This window comes from Dasypus novemcinctus, chromosome 9, assembly GCF_030445035.2.
Source record: "Dasypus novemcinctus isolate mDasNov1 chromosome 9, mDasNov1.1.hap2, whole genome shotgun sequence".
In the NCBI taxonomy this organism is placed as follows: Eukaryota; Metazoa; Chordata; class Mammalia; order Cingulata; family Dasypodidae; genus Dasypus; species Dasypus novemcinctus.
Genome location: NC_080681.1, coordinates 108457938 through 108475853, shown reverse-complemented (window position 1 = coordinate 108475853; position 17916 = coordinate 108457938). Strand labels below are relative to the sequence as shown.

The 17916-nt window shown below is 41.3% G+C and overlaps 1 protein-coding gene across 5 annotated transcripts in view; it reads left to right on the top strand.

The window, feature by feature from the left end:
• The window catches only part of ARID1A (AT-rich interaction domain 1A), a 72509-nt gene that overhangs the window by 11052 nt on the left and 43541 nt on the right, over window positions 1-17916 (top strand). For 4 of the 5 annotated variants that reach the window (XM_071217626.1, XM_071217625.1, XM_058304054.2 and 1 more), the window contains exons 2-4: window positions 14334-14546; window positions 16042-16494; window positions 17523-17639. In XM_071217626.1, coding sequence (XP_071073727.1) covers window positions 14346-14546; window positions 16042-16494; window positions 17523-17639 — 771 coding nt within the window. In that variant the 5' untranslated portion in view covers window positions 14334-14345. Of the gene's footprint in view, window positions 1-12142; window positions 12229-14333; window positions 14547-16041; window positions 16495-17522; window positions 17640-17916 lie in introns of those variants that run through there. The other variant, XM_058304056.2, reaches the window with a different exon arrangement.

Sequence of the window (17916 nt, the reverse complement as noted above, 5' to 3'; positions counted from 1 at the left end):
CTTTAGGAGCCAGGTAGGATTTAGGCTTATAGAGAGAGTACTTTGATATAGGTGAAAGTGACTTGCAGTTTGGAAATATTTACATAGTAAACTTGGAGGCAGGAATTATTGTCTTACTTTTTTACAAGAAAAGGGAAAGTGAACACACACAGGTTAAGTGCTGCATGTAAGGTTTCCTAGCAGAGTCAGTTGTAAGCTAGGTTTAAATTTTCTTTAGGCTGTGTGGTGTTAAGCAAGTCACTTAACTTCTCTGTGGTCTTTATCTTCCACAGTATAATGAGGAAAAATGTCTACTTTGCAGGCTGTGGTAAATATTAAATAAGATCTACAAGTACTATTTATCAAAATTCTGACATGACTCCTGACTTCTGCTTAAGAAGGGAGTTAAGGACACTTTCAAGTGGTTAGGGACAGTGTTGGCCTTCACTGAATTAAAAACTGCCCATAGATCTTTGCTGCATCTGACTTACATGAATGCTTTTATTCCTTAAAAAAAATTTTTAATTTTAACCTTTTTATTTTTAAATACTTTCAGAAGTATTTTGAAACTTATGGACAGTTATAAAAATAAAACAAACCCCATACAGAAGGTGGTAACATACTACCTGTTATTAATGCTTTCTAATTTTTTTTTAAAGATTTATTTATTTTATTTCTCTCCCCTTTCCCCCCACCCCGCCCCAGTTGTCTGTTCTTGTGTCTATTTGCTGTGTCTTCTTTGTCCACTTCTGTTGTTGTCAGCGGCACGGGAATCTGTGTTTCTTTTTGTTGCGTCATCTTGTTGTGTCAGCTCTCCGTGTGTGTGGCGCTATTCCTGGGCAGGCTGCACTTTCTTTTGCGCTGGGCGGCACTCCTTACGGGGCGCACTCCTTGCACGTGGGGCTTCCCTATGCAGGGGACACCCCTGCGTGGCACCGCACTCCTTGTGCGCATCAGCACTATGCACAGGCCGGCTCCACACGGGTCAAGGAGGCCCGGGGTTTGAACGACGGACCTCCCATGTGGTAGACGGACACCCTAACCACTGGGCCAAGTCTGCTTCCCTAATGCTTTTTAAAAAACCCAAATTTTACTAAGCATTCTGTTCTAGTTTGAGAGATGGATTAATGCAGGTGGTTCTCAGGGTGGTCTTTGGATCTCCAGCATCACCATTACCTGGACCCCAAATAGAAATGCAAATCAGAGGCCCACACCTACTGAATTCAGTGGCGGTTGGATCCAGCAGTGTGTTTTAACAAGCCACGTAAGCAATTCTGATGCACACTCAAGTTTGAGAACTGCTGGATTAGTGCATTTATGCTCTACTGGGCTGCAGGGTATATAAGAATTGCCTGAGGAGCTCCATACAAATTTTAGGCTAATATTTCAGATGTTGTGCCCTTCCCCATTTTGTGAAAATGTGAATGGATGGAGAAGAGATAAGAGTGCTTGGTGTTGAGGGGTAAAGAAAGAAAGTACTATTGAGAGGGACCTCCTCTATGCAATGATAAATGTTAATGGGAAAAAATGCCTATAGGACTTGGAGGCTCCTTGCCTTCCATTTCTCTCTCTCTTTTAGTTCTTTGGTGAGGCAGACTGATGAGAATATTAATGTGTGGTCCTGGAAGTTTGATAAAGTGGGGATGAGCCCTTCATAGTGGTGGCCAGTGGTCGTGCTGTCCGTGTATAATCAGCACAGTAAACTTTGCCTGAGAAAGTGATTCTTGGAAATGCTTCTTAGAAATGTATTAGAGCACCAGTTAAATGCCATGCTGTCCTTTCTGTCCGTAATGGCCAACCATACTGAGAATAGGACCTTTGGTCATCTGGTGATCTCTTTGTAGCCACCCTAATGACTCCCTTTCCTCCCCTTGGTGCCCCTCCATCCCTCCAGTGGTCAGCCTGAATTTTGCTCTGAATTCCTTACCTTGTGTCCCTTGTTATAAAGTCCTGGCAAACAAGTCCTCTAAGTAGAGTCCTGATAAGTTGCCCTATCTCTGAAGTGGATGCATCCTCTCAGACATTTGAGTTGAGACCTATCCCCAGTTAGATTGTGCTTGCCACAGAAGCGGGAGTTACAGAAGTGGTCAGGTAATAAACATTAACTTTTCAAGGACCAAGTGGAGAATCAGTGTTCTAGTTTACTTGGGTTTTCTGAAAACCTGAAGTGATTTCTGTATCTTTTCCATTAAAAACAAGTATCTAGTACCATGGCTTTTTTTCCCTCCTGCCTGAGAAGTGAATCTGTGATCATTGTGACCCGGCTGTGATGTAGACAATGGCTTCCAGGAGGCAGTATGCTGACAATTTGATCTGTGATTTGGTATTTTTACGTCCAGCTGAATACTCTAGTAGGGAGTCTTATAGTCTTTTTTTTTTTTTTTTCTTTTTCGTTCCTTAAACGCTTTGCCCCTGTACCTTCTTAGCTTTTATTGGTTCTTACTTTTTCCTTTTCCATTCTCTCCTTTTGTGTCTAACTCTGCATTAGTGAAATGTGAAGCACATAGGAAACAGAGCTGGTAAAAGTCTTTTAAAAGGATTGGTGATGTAATTAACTTGTACCACGTTCAGATCAACATCTTTTCAAGGAAGATTCCTAGTGTTTATTTTCCTCTGTTGGAAAGGCCTGGTTAACTTAAGGCAGGAAGTGCCTTTGTCTAATTAACAAATTCCTGAATGATCTCTACCTCTTGCTTTTTCTGTCCTGCTTTATTGCCCTTAGGTTGGAGACGGTTTTCTTTTTAACCCTCCGAAATTTGTTTTTGGGGTTCTGTTGACCCAAGACAGATTTGTAATGTTCTTGTTTTTCTTTCCAGTTTTGTGATTTGAATCCTCTGCTTTCCCAGTGTAGCTTTGAATTGGCCTTTTAAAAACCCCTACATAAAACCTCAAGTGACCAGTATGTGGTCTCATTATGGTATTTTGGGTTAAAATAAAATGAGATTGAGATAGCTGGACTCACCCAGCCAGGCACATTCACCAAAGGGGAATTCTGTGTGCCTTGAATTAGATAATCTTAAAAGGATATGAGACAAAATAGATTGGGTGGGCAGGGTGAAGGGTTAAATGTTAGCTAGATTTCCATAGCATAGCATGCCAGATATCCATCCCAACTTGATGACACTGGCCAGAGATAGCAAATAAAGAGAATAGACAATTCAGAAGAGATAGCTGGTAACTTTGGTCTGGTCCCATATATTTCTGGTATAAATTATGAAGCCAGGATATCCTAAATGCATTTGATTGGATAATGGTATAGAGGAGATTCTTACCATTACAATTGTGAGGCTTTGAAAGCTGAAGAACTTACAGGACTCTATGGTTTCCCATCCAGGAAATTGTTGAGAATTTGGAGGCACCTGTAATCTTTGTAAGGTTGACTGCACCCTGGGCTATTCTTTCAACTTATTTATTGTTCCTGTTACAGTTAAAAGTGGACTTAGGAGGACCTAGAGAAAGATTGGTATTTTGGAGAAGTAGTCCAAGGGAGCCCTAGGAATTAAATAAACAGTGGAGTTGCTGCTGCTTTTTGGTGTCTTTATCCAAATATAGTACTTGATTGGATTGATGTAGAAGCATGATGACAAATGGAATCCCCAACTGCATATAAGTCAGTGCACTGATAACGTCACAGAAACCTTTTTTAGTAGAGAAGGAAGGAAAAAGGCTTTGGCAAGACGTAGAATTGTGTGCTTAGAAAAAATTAGATCTTTTTATATAACCCATGTAAAACCAGCCCAAGTTTGGAGTTGTAGAGAAAATAAAAAGAATGGGGGAAATTGAAGCTTTTTATAAAGAAAGCAAACAAGGCCTTGAAGTTTTGTGGCTAGGAGCAGTTTTTTCTTTTTTTTTTTCAAGCTGTTATCTGCAAAGCAGTTCAAAATGGAAGAGGGAGGAGTATTTTAGAAACTAGGTCAGAGGAGCTAGGTGAGATTTAGAACAGTGTTGTCTTTACTGAAAAGTTGGAATATACCCTTCTGGATGAAGTTCTGTTTGTAAGGTTATGTGACTCTTGCCTCTCCATGTATTTATTGTGTGTACCACACATTTGATGACAAATAATGACACATAATCACCACAGAAAATGTCGAAAGAACTGTCCACTTGGTTGGGCTTGTGGTCCATCCCTACCAAGTCTGTCCTCATAGAAACATTTAGGAGTGGTTTGAGAGGAAATGCCTTCTTCTGATGGCAACCCATATTATCCTCATGTGGTAACAAGGTCTATAAATTGTTAAGTTTTAAATTTTTGAGCTTGTATTGGGATACAGTATATCAACCTGTCTTCCTTTTATACCATCAAGATTTTCTAGATTTTAATCGTATTCCCTATTTTTCAATAATGTTCAAGAAAATAACTTATAAAATTCAATTGCCCAGTTCTGTTGCTGAGGTGTTGTCTAATTTAAAGCATAAAATAGAGGAGACTTGCCAATATTAAGCGGTCTTAGCTGGAGAGTAGGTGTAGCTCAGTTAGTTGAGTGCCTCCTTCCCATGTACAAGGTCCTGGGTTCAATCCCCAGTGCCTCCTAAAAACAAGCAAACAAAACACAGGCTTGTTATAGGAGCAGGTGTAAGCATAGTGGTTTGAGTGCCTGCCCTCCTGTGTACAAGGCCCCAGGTTCAATCCCCCATATCTCAAAAAAAAAAAGTCTTAGGGCAAAAACTTTTTTGAAAAACCTGTAACTACTATATGCCAGTTGCTTAAGTTGCTTACATTAATTCAACAAATATTTATTGAACATCTACAGTGTGTCAAGTACTGTGTAGTGAGCATAGGATTCATAATCCCTGCCTCCATGGAATACTTTCTAGTTGGAAAGAAAGAAAGAAGCAAATAATCATATAAATAATTATGTATAATTATAGTTGTAATAAACACACTGGAAGAAAAATACCACCTTCGGTAAATTATCTTCCAGCTACTTTTTAAAAATAAATTTTGGATTTGCAGTTGCTTTCGTGGGTGGGTAGCTTTGTACTTGTGGGCTCTTGGGATCAGCCCTGGTCCCTTCTGAGTCCCTTGCCCTTTGTTGCTCCTGGGTCAAGTGTTACAGGAAATTCTCCATCTGAGGTTGGACTTGTAAGGGTTAGAGTCCATTGTTTCTCAGTGAGGCTCCTCTTTGTATGGGGCTACATTTCAGGCATTTGGCATCCTGCTCTTGGGGTAATAAATGCCAGTAGCACCACAGAGTCATTATGACAATCCAAAAAGACACTTCCATACATTTATTTCCAAACACACTTCTTAGAGTTTGGTATTGCCCCAATTGAAAACTATTGGGCTGGACAGTCACGATTCTTAGAGCTATTGAACAAATTCCTCTTGGGAGAACAGACTGAAAGTAGACTGTGCTTGAGAATTGGTCTGGCCAACCTTTTTGGTGTCTGATTTGTGTGTTCTTTGTTGCAAGTATGTATTGTGAAACTGTGCTTTCTACCGCCTTCTGCTTTTTCTCTCCACTAAGGGGGAAAAAGGGGAAGTAATGTCTATTCTGTTTGTATTTTATGACTGGCCCTGTAATAAGCATTTCACATACATATCATCCGAGCTGCCTCATATTCTTGTGGTGTAGTTTGGAATCCCCTGTAGTTCGAAGGTGCCAAGGGATGGAGTGACTTGCTCAAGGTGGTTTCAAGGCTTTTTAAAAATTTTTTTTTTTTTAAATTAAAGCATCACCTTAATTTTTCTGATAGCCTGTCAACCCCTACTTTACCACTTTGGGCTTCTAGTCTTGAGCATGTTTTGACTATACCCTAACTGTTTTGTTTTCTAAGCTTTACTGCCACAAATTTGGGATTTGTTTAGGATGATAACGGCTAATGTTATCTATTGTGCCAGTTCCTTTGGATGTTGGAGGTACAACAGTACATTAAAAACACAAACTTCCTAGAGCTTATAGTCTAGTCTAGGATACAGACATTGAACAAGATAAGTAAACCATATAGTATGCTAGTGATGCATATTCAAGAGAGAAAGTCAAACAAAGTCCAGGATAAGGAAGCAGAGGATGAAATTTTAGATGGGATAACTAGGAAAGGCCACAGTGAAGTGATGTTTGACGTGAGAGAGTGAGCTATACTATTTGGGAGAAGAAAGAGTATTCCAAGCAGAGAAATCAGTGAGTACAAAGGCTTTGAGGCCATAGTATGTCCAGCTTGTTTAAAGAACAATGTTTTTCATGTATTAACTCATTGCATACAACCCTGAAGGTGGCTTTACTATTAACTGTAGTTTATTGATGAGGAAACAGAGAGTTTGAAAGCACTCCAGAGGCTGAGCTTGTAACCACTGCTTAGGACTGGCCTTATGATCCAAAGCATTTTCTCTCAGCATGAATGGGGTTAGGAATTGCAAGGCTTTTTGTCTTTCACTTTCTTTTTTACAGTGCCTTTTCCTTTTCTACTTTTAAAGTAGGAAATTTTTGTGTTTTTTAAGGGCATAAATCTCTACCTTCCTGGAGCTTATGTTTTAGTCTAGGATACGGATAGTAGACAAGATAAATAAGTAAAGCATATAGTATGTTAGTGATATGTGCCCAGGAGAACAGGTAAATCAGGTACCAGGTTTGGGAATTTCAGAAGGCTTGACTTGACTGAGAATGCATTCATTTAGGAATCGGCCTATTTGTGGTTTTTCTCTATTGGCCAGGCACAGCCCTATTCAGCCCATTGTGTTTGGCTAAGGAAATAGAACGTGTTCATCTGCCTCTGATTCTGGTGTCACTCTATGCTGGAGATGGGAGGAGCTTTGGAGGGAAGCCCTGTAGCTCAAATGCTCCCAGGTTCGAAATGAGAATTGCCAGAGGATATTGAAAATACAGATGCCTCACCTTGTCCCAGAGCTGCTGATTCAGAATCCGGAGGGCAGGATTGAATTGTGTAGTTGTGTAGTTGAGGAGATTGAGGCACAGTCTGGTTAATTGCCTTGTCTACTGCAGGGAGTTGCTCAGAGAACTTAGGTCAGAACCTAAGATGTTGTGCCTCTCAATCTAGTACTGCTGCCTTTCTACTGAGGAAAAAAGAGTTGTAAAGAAGGGAATGTTTAATTTTATCAAATGGTATTTCAGTTTCTACCTTCTTAAATCTGTTTAATCTTCTTGGGACCTTACTGTAGTTTTTATAAAAGTCTGGGTTTTAATCAGTACCTGAAGAGAAATTCTTCCTAAAAAAGTTTCTTGGTTTCCTTCGAGGCCTACGTAATCCTTTGGAAATTGGGGGAGAAATCGGTTAGCTAAATTTGTCTTCCAAAAAGTGATTTTCATCATGTTAGGAAGAGCATTTTCTCTGTGAAAGGTGGCTAATCTATGTGTTATGGATGAGGAGAACTTGATCATTTGTTGGGGAATTCATTTGTTTGGTGCTCTAGTGGCTTTATTTGAAGGGCTCTTTATTTCAAGAAGAAATGAAGAAATACCAGCCACCTGGTTGTGGTTTTTCTGGCATGCATCTTTTGGGTGGACAGCTGTGAGACAGTTATTATAGTTGACTCTCATAATCTGTGTTTGAGTTTTGCCAGATGATTCAATGACTCTTCCTCATTTGGTCTCCTTTTTCTACCTTTAGTGAGTTTTCTATGATCTGCAAGGATGGTGCACTGTAGCTTAAATGTCTCTGAGTCAGGGAGAGAGCGAGGCCTCATGTCTTGTTCTGTATCACTTTTGAGACAGAGTGTTGGTTGAAAGGTTCTGAGACTGATGTCTGGTTGCAGCCCTCCTTTGGGTTTGGTCAGACTAGTGCTTCAGGTGATGTCTTTAAAATAGGCTCTTATTTTAAATGGGGTCTCATTTTGTCTGCAAAGGAGGGGGGACCATGCCCTGATCTTCTAGAATGATTTCTGTAAACAGAATGGGTTAGGTAGATCTTTCCATTGACTTTGGATTTATTTTTATTCAACTTGGAAACTTCTGGAAGTGTGAAAGAGGTCTTTTGTTCTGTTTTGAACTATGTCTCTTTGAGGTGGTAATTGTAAACTAATTTTTGGTGACTTCTCTCCCACCAAAGGCAGATGATAATTTGTTGAGAATGTGATTGATCTTGAACTAGAATGAAAGAATGGTTTTCTCTATCTTGAGAAGTAGAAAGCTGGGGACTGATCCCCAGGTTATGAATGATTATAATAGAGGGGGTTCGATCTCCGGGTCAGGTGTTGGTATATCAGATGAGAGATTATTTTCCTTCATCAATTTAACATCACACAATCTTTAATGATCTGGGTAAGGCCAAACAAGAGGTTAGGATTCTCTTATTGTCCTAGTTCACATAAACAGTCACATTTTCCCACTTTTAAAAAAACAAAACAAAATGAAGGCGGTTTCATTTTAGGAGGCTGGGGCTGGAGAGAGACATTAAACAGGGAAGTTTCTGGGTAGAGCCTTATTCTTTGGGGTAGGGGTCCTAGATGAACAGTCTTCAAAACTTCTTTCTGGAGGAGCAAGAGGAGATGTGATGAGGGGGCATTAGATATAAATAATTGTGTGGCTGGGGTGGGGGAACCACTGGGAATGAGTTATGCTTGTCCATTCACATGTACCAAAGCATGGTTCTTTTTATAGAAGTCTACTTTGTCCATCCTAAGATCAGAATTGAGCCTCATGGAGCTTGGCAGGAAACTGAAAGCGCGTTGGCTGGGAGAGGCCTTAACTTTGATATTTGTCCCTGCCTGGAATGCTCCTCAATAGGGGAGGGTCCCATGCGGGAACTGGATCAACAGCTGCTGCCTGTCCCTGGAATCACAGGAAGTGAAGCCGGGTGTCTTTGTATGGGAGCTCTGCAGCCAGACAATGGTTTGTGCTGGCGGGGCCATGTGGCGAGTCACGTGGCCCAGGGTTGTTTTCTGCCGGGGTCCTTACCCATCTGTTCTCTCAGCTCTTTCTGGGTTATCAGGCGTCGGTCCAAGTCCTCCCAGGCAGCCAGCTTCATGGCCAGAGATTGCGAGCACTAACCTTCCTGGCAGGGGCGGTGTGGCTTCGCATTTATGCAGATTAGCCATGTGTTTCTCACTTCAAGGCGTTCCACAGGAAAAGGCTTTTCCTGTGTTTGGCTCTCAGTGGGCGGTTCCCAGTTTACTGTATTGGGACTCATGCAGGCAGCAGGCATGCACGAGAGGGATCACAGTACACTGGCCCCCCTCTCCCATTCCACCTCCAATGCTACGTCACCACAACACAACCACTCGCGCTCTCATACTGTTGGTGTCATTCATTCGGTGCCAAGATTGCTTTAAAAAATTCCCTTGGCCCCAGTTCAAACAGGAGTACAGCTGGGATGTGTTAGATTTTAGGCAGTCTGCCCTCAATTTGAGATGAGTTATAAATAGCAGTGCCGACTTCCTTAACTACCGCTCTCTGAGGTAAAATGCAGGTTAATTACTGTGGGAATCAATTAGGGGGTTCTTTTGGTTAAAGAGCCAGGGATGCTTTTTAAAAAAATTATTATTAAAAGTCATACAACAAAATCTGGCCAGGAATAAATTGAAAGCACAGGGTATAAGAAATATTTAAATGTCCAGAATCCAAGGTTTTGGCCATGTGTTCATACTGGGCCCAGCTAGTTGGCATTTAGGGTAACAGAACAAAAGAGTGATGGTCAAGACTTCTTTCTGGTTGGACCCCTTTTCGGCAGCCCCTGCCCCATCACTCCACTCTTATTCTTGCTGGTCCCTGGCACTGTTGGGTACCAAATCTAGCTGCCTTGGATTGCTGCCTGGTCACTTATTTTCTTCATCTTTGGGTTGTGACTGAAGCTTGGAGTTTTCCTCAGTTGGGCCTTTATTTCAAGAAAATTATGACTTGTCTCTCTGGGTGCCACTGCCATGTGGTATTGTGTATTTTGCATCTCTCTGCTTGGAAGTTTGAGTCCTTACCCTGCCTTGCCTTGCCTTCCTCTCTTTCAGTCATGGTCATAAGTTGGGAGTGTGCAGCTCTGCTTAACCATTTTGTGAGCCTTTTTAAGCTGGTTACCTTTGGTCATTGGACACTCCACCTTTAAATCCAGTCTGTTTTAGCTCAACAACCTCTGAAGGTTGTTTTGGCTTTCCTTGGTGCTATAGGAAGTTGAAAGGGATTCCATTATCCACCCAACCTACAGGGGCTAGCAGTTCCATTTGCTTGGAGCAGGGGAACTCTCTTTGCAAGTGGTTGGTCTGCAAGCTGTTCTAAATGTGTTAGGAAGGACTAGCTTCTTAGGCATCCTTCCTTGCCTTTGAGGCCCCTAAACTGCATCTTTTGATACATTTCATTTGGCAGGCAGATTGTAACAGGGCCAATGATCTGAAAAAGATAAATGGTGGATGGAGATCAGGAGTTTTCTTATGGCCCTTTTCCCCTTTTTTATTTTTATTTTTTATGAATGCAGGAGAGTATATAGCAGTAGGCCCGACTTCTGTGATCCAGGGGGCAGTGTTTTTCTCTCAATTATGTGTCTCTATGGCAGAGCCTTTGCTTTTGAAGTGTAATCACTGTAATCTACTCCCGTGGTTTCCCATTGAAAGGATTTCCTCTGTCTTTTCCAGAGTTGAATCTTTGGCTCTTTGCAGCTAGGGTTTGGTGTTTCCCATTTCCTGCCTCTTCCTTGGTGCCTGCAGACTGCTGATACTGGCTTTTGTATCTTACATGTAGTAGAGATTTTTCTGGTCTGAAATGGTTACTTTCCACTAAAACTGATTAATTTTTAAGGTTCCTTTTCTGTTATGAGAAATTGGAATATGGTATTTCATCCATAACAACAAATCACTAATCTTTCACAATGGGTTTAAATATTAATGTGTGTTAGGTCTCTACCCTCCTCCCCTCCTGATAACAGCAGATGCTAAACTTTGACATGAAACCAGAGTAATCTGTTTGAATTTAATGTTTTAGTTTGTTAAAAGCTGCATATTCTGTTGATTATAGCCTTTTTGGTGAGGCGAGGGGGTCAGAAATCTGATGACCAGGAAGGGGAAAATGTCTTAATTTTTTTTTTTTTAATCTCCAGAATAATAATCTATCTCTCACTTCCCAGAATTTAGTCTTGAGGATTGCAATCAGTTAGCTGTAATAATTAGCTTCAATTGTGGCAAATCTATGATTCGATAGGACATTAGAAATATGAACGGTCAGAATAGTGTGCCGAAGAAGTGGGAAGTGACTTTGTGCTAAAGGGTTGTATTTCTACTGGTAGAAGCCATTATGGATTGGAAGGCAGGGCAAGGCCCCAATAGAGCCGGGCATATTCAGATGTGAGGAACCATGGCCTGAGACTGAAAAATGTGTAAAATTGAATCAGTCTATGGATGGCTTTGAGAGCCAGGTAGAGGCACTGTTTATCATTATTAATAATAGCTACCGTTTAATGAGCATTTAAATACCAGGCACCATGGGAAATGTGTTATGCATTTTAGGTGAAAAACTGATGTGCCAAGTTTAGACAGTGAAGGAATTAGGATTTGAACTCAGGTCTTTCAAATTACTATCCTCTTTGCTTTTTCTATGCAATACTGTTTAGGATGTGTAATAGGTAGTACGTTTGGAGCTGTTGTTAAACAGGGAGTCATGAAAGTGATTTGGGGAACCTTGCTCTAGAACAGGGGTTCTTAACAAGGGGTCTGTGAACCTGAATTTAAATTGAAAAACAAAACCAACATTATTCTTGTGGGGACATGTTGGTGTGGGTGTGATATATTTATTAAATAATACACAGTATAGTGCGAACTTAGTAAGGGGTCTGTGGTTTTCATCTGACTGCCACAGAGGGCTGTGGAACAAAAAAGGTTAAAAACCCCTGCTCTAGAACTATGCAATCCATCATGATAGCCACTAGCCACGTGTTATTTAAATGGAAATTAATTAAAATTAAAATTCACTTCCATGTTCACACTAGCCATATTGCAAGTACCTAATAGCCACACGTCACAGAAAATTTTATTGTACAGTGCCTCTCTAGAACACAGGTTCTCAGCTAATAGTATACATCAGAATCATCCAAGGATCATAAAGTGGGGGAGAGGGTCTAAGCCCTTCCAGACCCACTAAATTGGAATCTCTAGGGAGGGGCCTAGGCATTTGTGAAGCTTCACAGAAAATTCCAGTCTGCAGCCCTGGTTCATAGCTACTGTTCTAGAAGCTCCATGGTAACCATGGTAACAACTGTCCCTCATGTGTTGGGGAAGACTGAACTGACAGATATCCAGAGCAGACTGGGCTCTCTGTTCAGCAAATGTAGTCTCTTTACCTGGTGGCCACATGAATAGCAGCTGCAGCCTAGGATGAGGTAAGGACGGAAGCATGATATGTGATGTGATAAGGCCGGGTAAGCCCTGAGCTCTTTATAGGCAGGTATGATGATATCTTGGGTCCATTGTCAGGTGTATCTGAGGAAGACCACATACTATTTATTACTCACTAGTCCAATTGTTGTTAAAATTGAACTTCCTAAATAGTCATGAAAGAATCCATGTGGCTCTAAAATTATGATTGGGAACATTATTGGAGCTTCTGGTACAAAGGCAGGACTTGGGCAAGAATTATTTAGTTAGGATTGTTGGAAACATCATTTTAACAACATTGGCAACTTGGGACACAGTTTTACTATGATTCTCTATAGTGTAGAAACTTGGGAAACTCGTATCATCACTATTACCTTTTTATCTGAGATTTCAGCTATAGCGTGCAAGAACTGCTCTTTACCTCCTGATATTTAGAACAGCCTATGTGGCTTATTTTCTTATCCATTTTCCTCTAGGATGACTCTACTTCTTCTATTATCAAAGACTTGAGTAGTGCTCTGCAAAAATAAAAAAAAAAAAGACATGGACAGAGATTCGATCACATGAATGCTCTCTCCCTTATTTTGGAGATTTATCTTTTAAAGTCCTACATACCATAAATTAAAAAAAATTTTATTCTGGAATAATGGTTAAAAGGAATTACCGAGACCAGCAGTTCTTAAAGTGTGGTCCCTAAACCAGCATCTTCAGCATTGTTACAAATGCAAATCCTAGGCCCCACCCCCAAAGCTACTGAATCAAAGACTCTAGAGATAGGTCCTGGCAGTTTGTTTTAGCAAGCCCTCTAGGTGATTATGATGCCTGCTAAAGTTCAAGAACCACTAAATTCCTTCATGATGATATTGAGACTCAGGTTATCTCTCTCCCTGTCCTCACCTCCAATTTTAAGTAAGATTGTTTTCCAGTTTTGTATTAGGCCCAGGCTTACTCTCTGGCTTGGGTATATCTATTTAAGGTGCTAGAAACACCCGTCCCCTAAGGTATGCGTAGGTATCTCTGGCCAAAGAAAGTGTGTGTTGGGACTCTGTGCTGTGCAGCTCCCAAAGGGTAAAGTATGCCAAAATGTGAGAGAGGTGCTTGAACTTGTTGCCCCATAAAAAGCTGGAAAGAAATCTATGTAGTCAAATGCCTGTGAAATTGAAGTTTGAGCTTTCATTATTGTTGCTATGCTGTAACTTGATACTTTCTGTAAGAGACAAAAGTTCTAGCCTTATACATTCAAACTCTTGAATATTAAAAGAAATGAATTTTTCACTTGAGGTGTGTAAGTCTGTAAATTCCAAGTTAGAGCTCCCTCAACAATTGTAATTTAGCCACGTTGCTCATTTGGAAGAAAGCATAAATTTCACTGCTTCTGCCATAGTGCAAATAGGCTACAGATGTGCAAAGAAAAAATTTTCCACTATTGGAAGAATAGAAACATCTGGATGCTTGTACATTTGAATTTCCAGCTACATTATTGAAGTATTATGTTTGTTTTTAAGCAGAAATAATTGTACTGTCTCACTTACCTTGAAGTCCGGAGAAAGAGTAGACTTCAGACTTGATTGGATTCAGTGGGTTGGCTATAGGTGCATGGAGCTGGTTTCTTTCTGCCACCTCCTGCTATTCTTTCTGAGGTGTATCAGATTCAGAGTAAGACTGGCTTTCCTTCCTAGTTACAAGACTATCGTTGGTGCTGTTGGTAAGGCATCTATTTTGGCGGTGTTGAGCAAGAGCGTAGCAGTGCATAGCAGTGCTGTCCTCACAATCGAAGGGCCTTTTGGTCTTTTTTTTTTCTCCCACACCATAGAGAACCTATATTAATTGTTTTGCTCCCATCCCTTGGGTCCCAGGTACTACCACACACTTACACAGTGTTTGCTTTCACAAATACATGGTGTTTTCATTTTATATTTGAAAAAAATCAAGGTTCTGAGGAGAGTCAGGTGACTTGCCCAAGGGTTACCAGTCTGTACTATTTTTCAGAGTAACTGAATTCCCATGTAGCATACAGACTCAAAAGACCTGTGTACTTGCGTTGTGTGTTCGTATTGGCCAAAGAAGGCCATCAGTGCTTCAGGTTAATAAAATGCTCTTTATTTTGTAGCCATCCAGTCCGATGGATCAGATGGGCAAGATGAGACCTCAGCCATATGGTGGAACTAACCCATACTCGCAACAGCAGGGACCTCCGTCGGGACCGCAGCAAGGACATGGGTACCCAGGGCAGCCATATGGGTCTCAGACCCCGCAGCGGTACCCGATGACCATGCAGGGCCGGGCGCAGAGTACCATGGGCGGCCTCTCTTATGCACAGCAGGTAGATGGTGACTCTGATTACCTTAACCCTTGTTGCTGTTCAGGATCCAGTCTATAAACTATAGAATCAGAACATGCCCTTAGCTTCCAAGCCTCTTGATAGGAACACAGGCCAATTGTTACAGTGTGCTACTAACAAGACCAAAGTTATGGGTACCATCCCATGTGTACTTCAAGGAAAACTCCTTGGTCACAGGTTATACCTACCTGTCTTTTTCTCTTGACCTGCTTGTGCCTACTGGATGGTTATTTTTGAAAGAGGTGGGATGAAAGAAAGGTAGTGGCTGAGCAAACCTGTCTTCAAGAAAATCACTGATCATCTGCCCTGGGGGTGCAAGCAGTCCCTAATGTTTCTCAAGGCCTTCATCACATCAGCTGTCTGGTTCAAAATGAATGTTTAGAAGGAGGGACAGGCAGTAGAAGAAAAAGAGAAGGTTTGAACTGCACAGATATAACGGTGCTGTTAGAAACATTAAGACATCCTCCGTCATCTTTTATCTAGCTTTCTGTATCATTGTTGTCATTTTTTATTTTGACAGCATTTTCTACCATTTGTATTTGAATGATGCTCATATTAAAAAAGGTGAGGGACAGAATATAAGCCTAACGTTACTTCTAAGAATTTAAAGCAAAGTATTTCCTTAAAAATATAAAATAGGATAATAAGTTTTTTTTTCTTCCAGTGAGAAAATGGAAACAGGATGGGAGTGGATGTTAACTTTTTTTTTTCCCCTCTACTTACCAATGGCTAGAATATAGTGCCTGGTACAAAGTAAGCAAGTAGGCCCACCTGTGTTTGTTTGTTTGAGGTACTGGGCCCAGGAATTGAACCTGGGACCTTGTATGTGAAAAGCCGGTACTCAACCACTGAGCTACACTGGCTCCCCTGAGTTGGTTTTTTCCCTTTTTTTGTTTGCTTGCTTTGTTTTTTTTAGGAGGTACTGGGGATCGAACTGGGGACCTCATATAAGGGATGCAGGTGCTCAACCACTTGAGCAACATCTGCTCCTGCCCTCATGTTTTAAATAAAGATTAAATTAAATAGAGAACCAAAGTAGCTGATTTGCACACTGGATTGTTAAACCGTGGGTTCTTGGTTTGCTGAGCCAGATTGCTACTGACTATTCCTTATAGCTGAGATAAAGATTCCTAGAACTTACAAAAAACATTCTAGGCAGTGATGAAAAGAGTAGGCTCATTGGTGAAAACAGCTTGTCTTGAACTCTTGTAAGTTTCCCAAATATTAAATAGTATAAATTTTCATTGGATGAATGCAGTCTACTTGTAAACAAATGAGCCAGTAACCCAGCTTGGCTTTCTTTTCTGGCTCAGTTTAGGTAGGCATGATAGAAAAACCATGGGCTCTTTAAGTGTGAAGCTTGGCTTGTCGCTCTCTATATTCCTGTCCTCAGGGCATAGCTTATAATAGAATACCTCAGCTTTTTTCATCCTCTTCAGGAGTGCCAGTGCTAAAAGTTTCCTTTCCTTTCCTACAGATTCCTCCTTATGGACAACAAGGCCCCAGTGGATATGGTCAGCAGGGCCAGACTCCATATTACAACCAGCAAAGTCCTCACCCGCAGCAGCAGCAGCCACCCTACTCCCAGCAGCCACCTTCCCAGACCCCTCATGCCCAGCCTTCATATCAGCAGCAGCCACAGTCTCAGCCACCACAGCTCCAGTCTTCTCAACCTCCATACTCCCAGCAGCCAACCCAGCCTCCACATCAGCAGTCCCCAACTCCATACTCCTCCCAGCAGTCCACCACACAGCAGCACCCCCAGAGCCAGCCTCCCTACTCACAGCCGCAGGCACAGTCTCCCTACCAGCAGCAGCAACCTCAGCAGCCAGCATCCTCAGCGCTCTCCCAGCAGGCTGCATACCCTCAGCCTCAGTCTCAGCAGTCACAGCAAACTGCCTATTCCCAGCAGCGCTTCCCTCCACCACAGGTAAGATGTCCCGGCCTCTTGCCTGTTCCTCCATTTGGCCACAGACAGCTTGGGGTGTCATAAGAACTTTGCTATACAAATTGTTTCTCTAATGTGCACTTAAAAAACAATTAAACTCTGTGTAAACATGCTAACTGGATTGATTGAACTAATAAAGGCATAACCTTCTTAACTGCATAAAGACCTGAAGCTCTCCTTACTGAGAAAGAAATAGGGCAATGAAAAGTTGCATAGGCAGATAAGAAATTAAAGGCAACAGGACTGATTTTTTTTTTTTTTTTAAACCAGCATATCAGAACTTGAGCAACCAAGTGAGTGTGGTCTTTTTCAAAACAGTCATTTTGGGAAGCTGTACTGTACATTCATTCCAACTGCCATTCCATGCTGCTATTGCTCAAAATATTTTGGACCCCTTCATTTGAAATTGACATCGGAGCTGACATCACATTCTTTAGAATATCCTCAGTGGTGGCAAATCTTTTTCTTTTTGGGGATGGATATGATTTTGGGAAATATCTAAAATTCATTTGGAGCCATGTCTGGTGAACAAGGTAGGTGATGAAGCCTAAAAATAGCAATTTAGGCTTTATTCTTTAAAAAAGCAAAAAAGAGGAGAATCGACAGGTCCACTAAAGATTTTGTGCATTGGTGGCATTGTTGGAATAAGTATCTCATCCCAAGATGATGTCTTTGAAGGAAGCAGTGCTCATTTTGATGCAGAGGTTCTGGTATGAGTTTTTGTCATTCTTGTTGTTTAATTGGTCTCATTCCTTGATAGGTATAACTTGTAGCTAGCCAGACTTTGGCATTTAACCCCAAGGAACAGCTCTTTGAGTGACAATGCCATCAGAAAGAGTCTTGCATCCACTGTTGACATTCTTGTCTTAAGAGCCATAGCTTGGATTTTTCTGCCATAGATACTATTCACAATTGGGCAATCTCTTGTACCCAGCTTTCTCTGTGTGAGAATCCCCATATCTCTTTCACCATGAATTAGGCTTTCACAACTTTTGTTTTTCTTGTTTTAGGAGTTATCTCAAGATTCATTTGGATCTCAGGCATCCTCAGCCCCCTCAATGACCTCCAGTAAAGGAGGGCAAGAAGATATGAACCTGAATCTTCAGTCAAGACCCTCAAGCTTGCCTGTGAGTATTCCTGCCACCTCTAAAAGGTGATGGGGACAGAAAGGGAACCAGAGAAAACCAGTTTCTGGTTGGATGTCATGGTGGTATAAGGTAAATGAACTATGAGCTTTTTCTCAAATTCAGGTTCAAAATTCTGAATAGGAAGAAAGTATATTATCCAACCTCTTCATTAATAGGCTGACCCTTGTAAAATGTCTGTTCTGGCTGCTTGCTCAGGTAATAGGTTTGTGATTTCTGTTTAGAGTTTGCCTTATATGTTGGGCTCTTAGATATGGAC